The sequence below is a fragment of the Aulonocara sp. 'chitande type north' Nkhata Bay genome, linkage group LG8, assembly GCF_057382095.1.
Source record: "Aulonocara sp. 'chitande type north' Nkhata Bay isolate Kocher_YH1m ecotype deep benthic linkage group LG8, A_spYH_male_GT1.1, whole genome shotgun sequence".
Classification (NCBI taxonomy): domain Eukaryota; kingdom Metazoa; phylum Chordata; class Actinopteri; order Cichliformes; family Cichlidae; genus Aulonocara; species Aulonocara sp. 'chitande type north' Nkhata Bay.
The window spans coordinates 18,945,218-18,958,618 of NC_141351.1; the positions used below are offsets into that span (position 1 = coordinate 18,945,218).

Sequence of the window (13,401 nt, forward strand, 5' to 3'; positions counted from 1 at the left end):
CTATGTGTAAGAATGAGCGGAGTTAATCTGGTGTGTGCCTCGTCCCAAATCAAGCGCTCCTTTTGTGATCACCACACCTGCTCTCCTTTGGCGCATTGACAGACGACAGACATGCTTCCGACAGCAAGCACGTGCGATATGCGGAGTACAGCTAGCTGTGCAGAATTAACCAGAATGGTAAGTTTTGACTTATGTCACATTATAATATTGTGCTTTTGGGTTAATTTGCGTCGCGTTTGCACATTATATTAACACACAAAGTGTCGTGTGCAGCTGTAACTTAATGGTATGACTTGATGGTTAGCTAATGTTAGCTAACAACGATGCTAACTGAGTTGCTGTTAAATCTTGGTCTGCCTATGCTTTTGTCAAGTAAAATAAGTTTAAAACGGTGCAACAATTGGCTGTAAAAATACTACGGACTGTGGTGATTTTTATTTTAATGCATCTATAGTATTTTCAAAATGAATTTCTGTTATTGGTACTTAGTTGCTACGAAATACTTTCCTTCAACACAGTGTTACATTACACAAACTACACCGTTACAGTAAACCGTTAAAACCAAATCATCAAAATATGCTGTTTTATTGTCTTGATATTTCAATTTATACTAAAACTGCAATGGTGTTACGGCTGTAGTTGATCCGCGATCCCTTTTTATCACTCTGCACAGATGCGCGTATATGCACGGATTAATTCAAAATTGTAAAGCTTCAGCATCATACATCGTGTTTTAGTGGAACTACTATTTAAAGTAGATTTAATGTTTCTCTACCTCGTCTTAGAGCTGCAGTGAAAAGATACCATGTAGGAGGGTTATCACGTGAACGGCGCATAACCGTGACCGTCATGGTCAGCGGAGGAACGTGAGCTGCCTCGCGCATTATTTCATAGTATGTGATCGGTGCACAGGTGATGAGCGACAAACCAGCTTGTATTTAATTAGCACATGAAAAGAGCAGTGAGTGAAATTAGCAGATGTGAGAATACAGTTGAGATTTATGCTCTGTCCTCTGTCTGTGACCGAGGGCAGGGTTCAGCACCCGCACGCAGAGCGGGCAGCAGGCAGAGAGAGCGTAGGTGAGCTGAGACTTTAGTTTGTGGGACCTGACATGTTACTGCACACAAGACAAAGGTTAAAAAAATTAAAAAGGTATTTAATAAAACGCTTCTTAAGGAGACATGCTGTCAGAATAATGATAATGCTGCGTCTGCATTCACCTACGTCACCAAGCTCGTTAACCACAACAAGCTTGTTTGTAAATTGTTAGGAACACGCTAAAACGAAAACCCGACTGTATGTACATCTGTACTGCATCTATAATTTACTACACACTTTAAAATTGAGCTGGTTCTGGTCACTGTGTCTGACAACAGCTCGTAGACCAGGGGTGGGCAATTCCAGGCCTCTAGGGCCGGTGTCCTGTAGGTTTTAGATCTCACCTTGGGTCAACACACCTGAATCACATGATTAGTTTGTTGCCAGGCCTCTGGAGAACTTCAGGACATGTTGAGGAGCTAATTTAGCCATTTAAATCAGCTGTGTTGGTTCAAGGACACATCTAAAACCTGCAGGGACACCGGCCCTTGAGGCCTGGAGTTGCCCACCCCTGTCTTAGACAATGAGAGCAGTCCCTCCCTCTGCCAGGTGTAGCATCCCTGCTCAGCCATATAAGAATGGTAATATATCACAGGACCACCTGTTCAAAACATCAACCTTGTATGTAAGGGAAAGAAGACAAAGCTATTGCTGTAGTTTTTGATGATCTGTTACATCCCTCAAAATTCTAATAAATCGCCATAGAAATTGTAGGAAAATATTTCTGTCATTGTACTGCTTTAATCATACATCAGAATTTAAGTTAGTAGCTTTGTCACTTGACTGTATATTGGCAATGACTGTACTTTCATAAAGATTTCACAGACAGGGAAATATTAGGAAATGTTGTGGGTAATGATAACCACCATGACAGGCTATGATGTCACAAAGTAACATACATCAATATACTGCCAAATTGTACAACTGGAGCTCACTGAAATACAGTGAAATTTGATTATGTTGGTCCTTAAAGTTTGACTAACTGTTTCACTTGTGCTGATAGGAGGATGGCCCAAGCTTTTCATCTACCAATGGCAGTGCTGAATGCACAGGTAAGAAAGCTCTGTGTTACCCTACATTTTGCTTTTTTTCTTCATTGTTGGTAAAACTGTAAATTGGCTTCTGTCATTTTTAAATTGCAAATTGTACAATTGGTTCCAAACCTGAATATATCAAATAAATGCAGTTATAATTCTCATTGAGATAGAACTGCAAATCACCAGAGAAATGAAAAGCTACAATTCAGATGTGTCTTCAGCAGATACTCTGCTGTCACTGTAGGTAAATAACATGAAATAATCATTGTTTTTTGCTAGAAATAATTTTATTTGGTGTAAGTAGAGGTTGTGCCACAACTATTCTTTTCCAATAAATTCAGCCTTTCAAGTGTTTAGGCTATTTTAAGGCAAAACTCAATATATTGTAAATTAAACACATTGCTCAAAGACAATCTCAACTTGCTATTGTTAGTTCATCTTGAACCAAGTCAACATTTTTAATTTTGCAGTTGCTGATGGGACAGATGCCTTTAACCCTGCACACAAGAAAGAGGTAGGATATGCCATCTTCTTTTGGTTCTTAAATGGACCAGTAAACCAGCTGTGCACTTAAACAGCTGTGATAGACATTGCACATGGTTAACGCTGACATACTCACTTTACATTATTATTTAAGGAGCAGTTTAGGGTTGTTTGAGTTCTCATCTACACCTTACACATTATACAGCTGTCAAGCCAATATTGCAATTAATAATCCATTAATATTGAAATTTCCACTATTCATTCAGTGTACATCGTGCTAGAATGACTCTAAGAATGATTGCTGAAAATATCACATGCACACATTATGTTTTTGCCGTTGAAAATAAACATTCTGGGATTGTTTGATGTGTAATATGTACAGTTCATTCAGCTTAAAGTAAATGTTAGACTGCAGTGTGTTCAGACGGTTAAATTGGTAGAAGGATTTTAAGTAGGCAAACTCCTCCAGTTTGGACCTCAATATAAAAGGTAGTAAATTAGTTTATGCACTGCAGATACATATTCATGATTTCTGATGTGATAAATATTCTTAGTATTTGTTTTGATGATTGTTTCCATATATTTTATTTATGTCAATATATGTACATCTTGTAATGTGAGAGCTAAGTGGAATCAAATCAAATTGTGGCCTTGATTTTTATGTTTTTTCTTAATTTTAATAAAAAAAATTCCAAATGTCAGCCACATTAAAATGTTTGAGGACACCGTAAAAACAAATCATTCATTGTAATACAGTTGTTTATAATTAAATACAAGGTATGATTAGGCCTTGTCTTAGCAGTAAGGCTTCTTTTCGTACCTAGGCTTTTTGCTGTTTTTCATTCCCTCTTTGTTCTGTCTTTTGTCTCTCCACTACTATCTAATAAAGCAAAAAACAATAAAACAAGGGTTTTGATTTATTTCTTTGTTTGCAGGTTAAAAGTCGTGGCTTGCTTCGCCTCGAGAAACTCAGGAGACATCATAGTGTATGTGAGCAACGCTACGAGAGGGCACAAATTAAAAGGTTAAACGACCAGAGGGAGAGGACCTTGTTTCTACACCGTAGCCTCGATACGAAGGTTAGTTGTACTACTTCTTCTTTTGGATCCTCCTTTAAGGGGTCGCCACAGCGGATCATCTGCCTCCATCTCACTCTATCCCTAACATCCTGCTGTCACACGCTCTCTTGACTTGTTAGCACATCTCCTTTTCTGTCTTTTTCTTCGTCTTTGCCACCTCTCTCTTGGCTGTACTCCCAATGCTCATGTCTACTTCCTTAATCTCTCTGACTATCACACTTTTTCTTTGCTAACCTCTTCATTTGGACATTTTCCTTTCATCCTTTCTCTGTCTAGAGGATACCCCAAGCGCTTTCTTGGCCATTGCCCTCCCACTTCAGCTGTACTTTCCCAGTCATCTGGTAACTCTTCCATACTGCCCAGACTGCCATATATACCTACATTCTCCCCTGACACCACCTTACAGTCTCTTATGCACCTTCTGCGCACTTGTGTGCACCTATCTTCACTGTCATACATCACAATATGTTCCTCCCTCTTCTTGAAGTATGAGTTAACCACAGCCACTTCCATTCTTTTGGCAAAATCCACCAACATTTGTCCTTCTGCATTTCTATCCTTAACACAATACCTAGCCAACAACTCCTCATCACCTCTGTTTTCTTCAACTACATGTCCATTGAAATCTACTCCAATCACCAGTCTCTCATTCCTAGTAAAACTCTCTACCACTTCATCTCACTCAATCCAGAACTCCTCTTTCTTGTCTACCTGACTTCCAACCTATGGGACATACACACTGACAACATTCAACATGGCCTCTCTCTTCAGCTCTACCACACTATTCACATACTCTTCCTTCAGGATTACCCCTACTCCATTTCTCTTCCTATGAACACCCTGGTAGAACTGCTTGAATCCACCTCCACTGCTCCTGGCCTTGCTTCCCTTGCACCTGGTCTCCTGCACACACAATTAATCTACCTTCCTTCTTTCCATCATGACTGCCAGCTCTCTGATATGTGTACTTATTGATTTAGGTATATTACATCTTGCAGTAGTATAGCTTAGATGTGCTACACTGAGTCATACAGAAGATGATTTTCATATGCTATAGTATGATTTTATTGCTTCACTTGCTTAGGTTGAGAAAGGTGATCATAGCAGTGTATTGTGGTGACAGCTTGTCAGACTGCTGATAATAAAATCTGCAGTTAATAATGGTGCTTTATGTACAGTGCAGAAGCACAATGAGAAAGCAGTATTATGATAACTCAACATGCTAAACAGTGTAATACTCAGAAAGGTCTTTCCACCCTGCCAGAAAGTGTGAGCCTTTCACAATGACAAAAACAAACAAACCCTTGTTTAGAGTTTATATTTTGCTGGCCAAATCAAAACTGTGACCCATCTTATCTGAAATTGACAACAATTGTGATATTGCTAGAGCAACTGCTGCCAAAATGCATAAACACACATAATTACAAATCTGTGTTGTAGCAATAATTATTCTGTAATTTATATTTATGGTAAATGGCCTGTATTTGTATAGCGCTTTACTAGTCCCTAAGGACCCCAAAGCGCTTTACACAACCTGTAATCTGTAATTGTTATTTGTATCTTTTTCTGTTTACTTTTCAGATGGAACAGCAGTTGTCCAGTGACAGCGACAGTTCCATTATCATTAAACCCACTTCAGCTGATTCTGACGTGGATACAAGTGTACCTGAGCTCAGAAGGACAGACAGTGTTATTGTAAGTTTATTCGTACAACTCCACTACAGATCTCAGATTTTTGTGCACAGAGCACAAAGTGAATAGACGGTAACAGTCAAATTTAAAACTAAGTCTTGTGAAAAAATATAATTACAATAACTACCTCCTGTACAATCATGTCACCTTGGATTACGAGCACGCCTTGATAGAACGACTGTAAGCTTGAGACAAGGGGTTTCTCATTTATCAATATTGTCAGGGACACTGATGTTTAATGTCTTTTCTAGTGTCTGAAGTTCAGAGGTTTTAGTGCTTCAAGTTCACAAAGGTTTTCAAGGTGTTACAGTAATAACAGTTGCTTAAATTCAATTAGCATTGCATTTGCATAGGTAGTAATGTATGATTGCATTTAGTTAGCAATAAAAGATTTTAAGGAATAGCTTAAAGTACGTAATGACTTTTGTGATCAACTTTATATTCTGTATGTTCTCATAAAAGGTGATACCTGTTATTTTTAAGCCTACGTATATTTTATCTGTGACACATTTTAAGTCTCTTTTGTGTAGTGAGGCAACGGGATTCTTCATTGTGATAGGATCATTTGGATCATTATTTCTTGTAAGGTGGTTCCAAAATGCCCATTTTATTTATGCGCTATGAGTAAAATTTATTTCTTTGAATTTGATAAAAGGAGCTCAACAAATGACTGTCATGCTTTTGTCGCCTACTAATTAAGCATTTGTCAGTCTCATCCCCTGACAATCCTGAAATTCAATGCACTACTAAAATCTTCAGTTTACCTGGAACACAGTTGATACTTGAGTAGATACTATTCTACCTTACAAACATAAAAGATGTTCTTCAAAGGTAATTGATCCAGGTAAAAATTATATCATATATTTAAATAAAGAAAATCAATTTCTATAAACATTAGTGTATATATATACAAAAAGAAAACGAAGTTCAGCAATTTCCTAGAAACAGTGTTAGCTTAGAGATCACATTGTCCCAGATGTTTAAAACTAACCTAAGTGACTGTTAATGAGTTGACATCGCAGCTGTATTGACAGTCTTTGGGTAATGACAGCATATCCAGACAAAGCCACCCAGGGTTGTTTGGTAAATGTGATGCAGCAGAGGAAAGATTACTTAATATGACTAGTTCAAATTAAGTGGTGACATGTGTGGTACCGTAAATGGTATTAATACAACTGTCAATACCAGTACAGCTGTTACAACGACTAATGTACTACCTCTGGTCTTGAAATGTAACTATTTTCTTTCTTTCTTTCTTTTTTTAGCTTACCAGACAAATGCTTGGATGCCCACCTATATCAAGTACGGACATCAGTGAGGAAGAATATGTTCCTCAAACTGCTGAAGAAAGTGACAGTTCTGCAGAAAGTCTCATACAACACAAAAGAAAGAAGAAAAAAGCACGGAAAACTACTTCAGGTAACTCTCAGGAAGATGTCCGACAACTGAAGAGAAGGTGTACCCGAACTCAATGCAATTCCTCAAATTCAAATGCTAAAGAATCCTCTTCACTTGATTCAGAAGACAGAAACACATCTGCTTCATTTGATGACACCAGAGAGTCCTCTTCACCTGATTGTTCTGATGTGACGGTTATGACACTGAAGAAGAAGAAACATGGTGGCAGATTGTACAACAAAAAGTTCTACTGCAAGTTTTGCTGTAAACCTTTCAGCAAGATGGCACGCCATTTGCAATCAAAACACAAAGATAAACCAGAAGTGGCAAAAGCAATGGCTTTCCCAGTAGGGTCTAAAGAGCGGAAAATACAGTTGAGTTTATTAAGAAATCAAGGAAACCGTGCCCACAATAATGAGGTGATTAAAAAAGGACAAGGAATGGTGATACCTCGTCAACAATCCAGTGTACCTGTGAAACCCAGTGATTACTTGCACTGTATTAATTGTCAGGGTTACTTCAAGAGAAGGTCACTATGGAGGCACATGCAGAGATGTCATCTCAGCAGGAAGGTCAAAGGTTTAAGGCCAGGAACATCTAGAGTCCAGGCTACGTGTAAATATGCAGAGCCAGTCCCAGACAGTGTCAATGCACAATTTTGGAAATTGGTACAAGTCATGCATGATGATGAGATAACAAATGTTGTCCGCAAAGAGAGTTGCATACTGAAATTTGGGGAGCATCTTTTCAATAAGCATGGACATGATGTCACTAAACACGACTATATCAGACAGAAGATGCGTGAGACAGGGCGACTGGTGCTCCAAGGACAGAAAAATGGCAAGTTGAAAATGGTGTCTGATTTCTTTGTACCAGGTAATTTCCCTCATGTTATTGCAGCAGTGAAAAATGTTGCTGGCTTGAATGAGGAAACAAACACATACAAAACACCATCTTTGGCACTGAAGTTAGGCCACAATCTCAAGAAAATAGCAGATGTTCTAGAATGTGAAGCAATGATCGCTGGTGATGAGAATACTATTCGCAATGTAAAGGTGTTCAAGCAAATCTGTGACACTAAATGGAGTGAGTGCATATCATCTAAGGCTCTCCGAAATCTGACTGAGGCAAAATGGAATACTCCACAACTTCTTCCCTTTACTGAAGATGTGAAGAAGATGCACCAGTATCTCAACATACAACGGACGGAGTGTCATACGAAGCTCAAAGAAGAACCAAATAAGAAGCACTGGGCAGAACTTGCAAAAATCACATTGTGTGAAGTGATTATCTTCAACCGTAGAAGAGAAGGAGAAGTTTCCAAAATGACTCTTAATGCTTTCACATTGAGAGACACTTCATTGACTCATCCAGATGTTGAATTGGCTTTAACTGACCTGGAAAAGAAGCTTTGTAGGCACTTCCAACGAATAGAGATAAAAGGCAAACGTGGAAGAAAAGTCCCCATACTCCTCACACCTGATATGATGACATCAATGGATTTGCTCGTTGACACTCGCCGAAATTGTGAAGTATTAGATGAAAATCCTTTCATGTTTGCGAGAACGAAAGCACTTACTCACATCAGAGGGTCAGATGTTGTTCGACAGATCGCGCAGAGCTGTGGAGCAAAACAACCAGAAGCATTGTCCTCTACTAAATTAAGGAAGCACATGGCCACCATGTCCAAGATCCTTAACTTAAAAGACAATGAAATGGATAATCTGGCAGACTTCCTTGGCCATGATATTCGAGTGCATCGCGAATATTACAGACTGCCTGAAGGGACGTTACAGCTGGCCAAGATAAGCAAAGTCCTTATGGCCATGGAACGAGGACAGCTGTCAGATTTCAAAGGAAGAAATCTTGACGAAATAAACATTGATCCACAAGGTAAGAAATGTGTTAATAAATTGTGTATTTAAAATCGGAAGTATTTCAAAAATCATGCAGTATTATGCAGATGGCGCATGAGGGATGAGAGCTCCCATTGGTGTAGAGTAGCTAAGACTGTGCGTCCGTAAGCACGGTGGATGATAAGTTCTGTTCTTCCACACTGTCTACAAATGTTTTATTACTCATGAAAGGAGCTTCTTTCTGAGGAAAATTGGTAGGAGGCCTCAAATAGGAGACTGAAAAGGGCTCATTTGTAAAAAGCCTTTTCAGGTCACGTGTGAAATGAAACCCACCTGGTGGATACATTTGTGTTCTACCAACTTTATGCAGACTGAAGAAACTCTCTGGCAGAGTAATAAAACACTTTAACCTAAGAAGAAGTCCAATTGATGCAGTTTCTAGAAAACGTTATCTGGATGACTGACGACCTTCAGACAAATACGTATACATGTATACAGAGCTTTAACTACTGCTATCCTCCTATTGTGTGATACTTTGTAACATTGCTTAGGAGCAGTCTTAATGTTTTTTTTCCCAAATGGTTGCTGTGTTTCCCAGAGAATGTAGCTGTTGACAGTGATGCATCAAACAGTGAAGATGAGGATAACACGAGTGTGACAGATGCTGCGTCATCTGCTGCGTCATCTGCTGCGTCATCTGCTGCGTCATCTGCTGCGTCATCTGCTGCGTCATCTGCTGCGTCATCTGCTGCGTCATCTGCTGCGTCATCAGCTGCGTCACCAGCTGCGTCACCAGCTGCGTCACCTGCTGCGTCACCTGCTGCGTCACCTGCTGCGTCACCTGCTGCGTCACTCTTATCGACAAAATCTTCAGGTATGTTGCTAACTTGGGGATTACTCTGCTGTTGCTAAAGTATTACCATTAACATAAGGGCTATTACAGGTTAAGAACAAGAAAAAGATACCAGATGTAGGTTGCAGTCATATCATGGATTCACGCTATAACTTGTCAGTCTCTGTCACAAATGCAGCTGTGGAGGTAATGTCAGAGGTGAAGCTTTTATCACCTCCTTTAAAAAATGTAAGTAGTTAAAAAAATGTGAGTTCTACTTTAGATATCCAAAGAACTTTAATATCTCTGGTCCCTTATGTAGATAATGAGATGTATAGCAGAATTATGTCACTGAACCGCTGGCTGGCCAGGAATTGAAGGAAGCTGGGATTTCAGTTTGTGGATAACTGGGCTTTTTTCTGGGGCCGCCCTGACCTGCTGAAAGCGGACGGTCTGCATCCTACTGGAAAAGCTGCTGCTATTTTATCCAGTAACATAGACAGCGGCTTATAGCAGGTTTGACATTAGGCAATTAGCATTCGGCAGGTCACAGGTGATTAGAGAGCCTGCTAGGTTTATTGGTAGTTTACTGCTGGAGTCTATTAGCTTAGCTAACATGTCCTGTCAGGGAAATCTTTAAAGTATAGTAAGACTGCAAGAGTAACCAGACCTATAACACTGAGATTGTCTGCCACACAAACTGTGAGTCTTGTGTAGCCTGGAAAGTTTAAGGCCATAGTTTATTACAATTTAAGTTGAACTTGATTAGCACTTCAAAAGAGCAGTGAGCGAGTATTTTCAGTATATCTGAAAATACAGTTGTGGTGTTTGTGCAGCAGCCTCTCTCGTGTTCTTTTTGGCTAAAGGCAGAGTTCAGCTCCCCCACACAGTACTCTTTCTGTTGAATGCATTATAGATTAAAATATACACCTCAACCAACAGTCAGTACTTTTAATTGATAAAAGACATGTATACATAAATAAATACATAATGGTAATAATACATACATAAATACTAAGAAAATATTAATTAGATAAACACGCAGGAGAAGTTAAAAACAGTACATTTCAAATTGTAGGTAAATCTCTAAGTGGATGTTTTGGTGTTACTGACACTGTGTAACCGATTTAAGTTGGTTTTCATCAAAATAATAACACTTGTCTCAATGTTTTGGTATATAGTCTCCTGTAACATCTAAAAGAAGGTAGAGGTTGCAACAGATTGTGTCCACATTGTGATGGGTCTGTAATGCTATTTCCGAACTCTGAAGATATAGGTCCTGTGATTCTCTCTGCAGTCCTGACTGTTCTTTGTAACCTTGTTTAGTTCACTTTTGTGGCTGATTCACACCGGTGATGTCAGAACAGAACACATTATTGCAGTGTAGAACTGGATGACCAGCCCTTGTCCCATTAGTAATAGAAGATGTTGTGTTTTATCTTTAGTGTTTTAGTGTGTTTTCACACAGTCACAACACCCAGAGTGCTTCATTTACAGCAACTATGTTCATAGTTAATCTGCCAGTCGTGTTCTTTAAGTAAACTAGTAAGTAATTAAAATGTGAGTACCAAACTCAGTTTTGCTCCCGCTTTATTTTTAAACACGCATACTTGTATGCGCCCTATAATCAGGTGCGCCTTATGTGTGTGTTAAATACAATAATGGCACACATAACTGAGACTGCGCCTTTTAGTACGGTGCGTCTTATGGTCGTGAAAATACGGTACTTATACTTGAGGAATACCAACAAGTACAAAGTATAGTCCAAATGTACCTATAGCTTTTGATATACTTGTCGACATACTCCAAATATCACATCTGGTCATAAGGGGAGTCATGTGATTACACACCAACTTGTTCTTCTTTTTGAATAACACAGTTACTGTCTACTTTATTCAGGGGCATCACAAACCACAAGAAGGAAGTGGACTGAAGCAGAAATAAAGGCTGTGGAGAAGACTCTAATGGAGTACATCAGCTCTGGAAAGGTTCCTGGGAAGGCAGAGTGTCTCAATTGTATTGAGAGTTCACCATTAGCATTGAAAGAGAGACGTTGGGAGGGAGTTAAGTTTTACGTGAAAAACCGAATTGATGCTTTAAAGCGAGAGTCAGTGAAAAGAAGGTAAGAAGCTCATGTCAAACAAATGGAATATAAACAGCTTCAGTTACTGTTAAAATTTTCTCATGTTTAGAGAAAAAAAAAGATTGCTCATTTCTACCAGGCAATTGTTACAGTGCTGGGTTGGGGACCCAGTGTTCTTTGTTATTATTTACTTTGAAGTTCTGTGCCTCATGTGGATGTGTTTTGCTTTGCCCTCGTCTTTGTGATTTGTATCAGCTGTGTTCCTCGTGTGTTCTGACGCTCCTTGTTATTCCCCTGTGTATTTATGTCGGCGTCTCCCTCAGTTCCGTGTCGCATCGTACCCTCACCTTGCTGTGTTTCCGCCCGTGTTTCCTCAGTTTGTATTCTCAGTTTAAGTTAGTTTGTGTTCAGCAATAAAGCTGCTTTTTCAGCTCACTTTCGTCTCCGTGAGTCTGCATTTTGGGTCCACCATTTCCTGCCCGTCTACACACAGCCATGACAGCAATGATACATTAGTATTGAAAAGATTGTTTTCTTTGCTGTTCAGGTTAACTTTGAGCAGGGAGAGTTCTTTTTTTATACTGTGTATATATAAAAGAAAAGTTGGAAAGCTATGCTCTTTAGTTGAAACATTTTTTTTATTGAAAGCAGAGGCCAGTGCACAAATTGTCCAGTGAACAAATACAAGGGGTAATGACAAAATAACAAAAACAATATAAAACTCAATAAATGAAAATTGTAGCAGAAACCATTCTCTGAAATCCAACCAGCACTTGAAAGCTTTTTCATTATACCAGCTTTGATTACTCTGGGTTGTAAATTCCTATATATACACCCTCTAACTGTAAACGTGCAACAGTGTCACCTGGTGGTGGTTTGTGAAAAGACATAAAAGCTGTGTCCCCACCAGGTAGAAAAACCTGACAAAAATTGGATTTTTTAAATTTAACAAATTGCGGTACCAAAATAGATGTTTGATCCCTAAAAAAATTAAGAGTTCAAATTATGCCTTAATAATACCTCTATTACGTTTAGAAATGTTGTGTCCCCACGCGTAACCTCCTAGATGGAAGTCCCCACGTGACTGGAAAAACGTGTATGTGTGTGTGTGTGTGTGTGTGTGTGTGTGTGTGTGTGTGAGAGAGAGAGAGAGAAAGCTGTGCATGAAGTGTGATTTTATCCTGGTGAAAGCAAAACAGCAAAAGTAAGAGGAAATTCATGACGATGTTTATGTGAAGCGTAGTTTGGATCTTCTTTTTCTGCTGGTTCGGTCAATATTGTTTGAAGAGAAATAAAACCTGCAGCTTCAGAATCAGCGCAAAAAAGGCGTAAACACGAAGCACGGACCCGCCGACGGATCAGAATCAGTGAACTGTCGGCTTTCAGCCCCGACCGTGTCCGTGCTGTCTGGTGAGAAAGGCGACATCTCACTGATTCTGATCCGTCAGCGGTCCGCGCCTTGTGTTTACGTCTTTGTGCAGAATCGGTGTACCTGCTCTCATTTACTGTTTTAGCTGTTTGGTGGTGGTTGAAATGTAGTAATATTTATATTAAAAATCGATTCAGGATTTTAATGAATCGATATCACGTTATCCAAGCTAGAATCGATTTTAATCGATAATCAAAACCCGCTCCTAGTACCTGTGTAATCATGCTTATGTACATCTGGATAATGACACAAACTAGTGTTTGGTGCTTCACTTTTTAATAAACTAAAAGACAGAAATCAGATTATAGGATGTGTAGTGTTGTTTATGTATATTATGGTGTTTATCATTTGTGATATTTATTACAGTGTGCATACTTTATTAGGAGAGACAAAATTTAAAAAAAAACCTCTCT

General features: G+C 39.1%; 1 protein-coding gene across 1 annotated transcript; it reads left to right on the forward strand.

The window, feature by feature from the left end:
- Nucleotides 1-111: 111 nt before the first annotated feature.
- Nucleotides 112-12,057, forward strand: LOC147323631 (uncharacterized). The gene is made up of 8 exons (XM_086304804.1): nucleotides 112-177; nucleotides 2,103-2,151; nucleotides 2,607-2,650; nucleotides 3,555-3,698; nucleotides 5,280-5,393; nucleotides 6,656-8,681; nucleotides 9,243-9,518; nucleotides 11,376-12,057. Exons 1-8 carry the CDS (start codon nucleotides 112-114, stop codon nucleotides 11,600-11,602), a joined length of 2,946 nt encoding a protein of 981 aa, XP_086160930.1. The 3' UTR covers nucleotides 11,603-12,057.
- The last annotated feature ends 1,344 nt before the right edge of the window (nucleotides 12,058-13,401 follow it).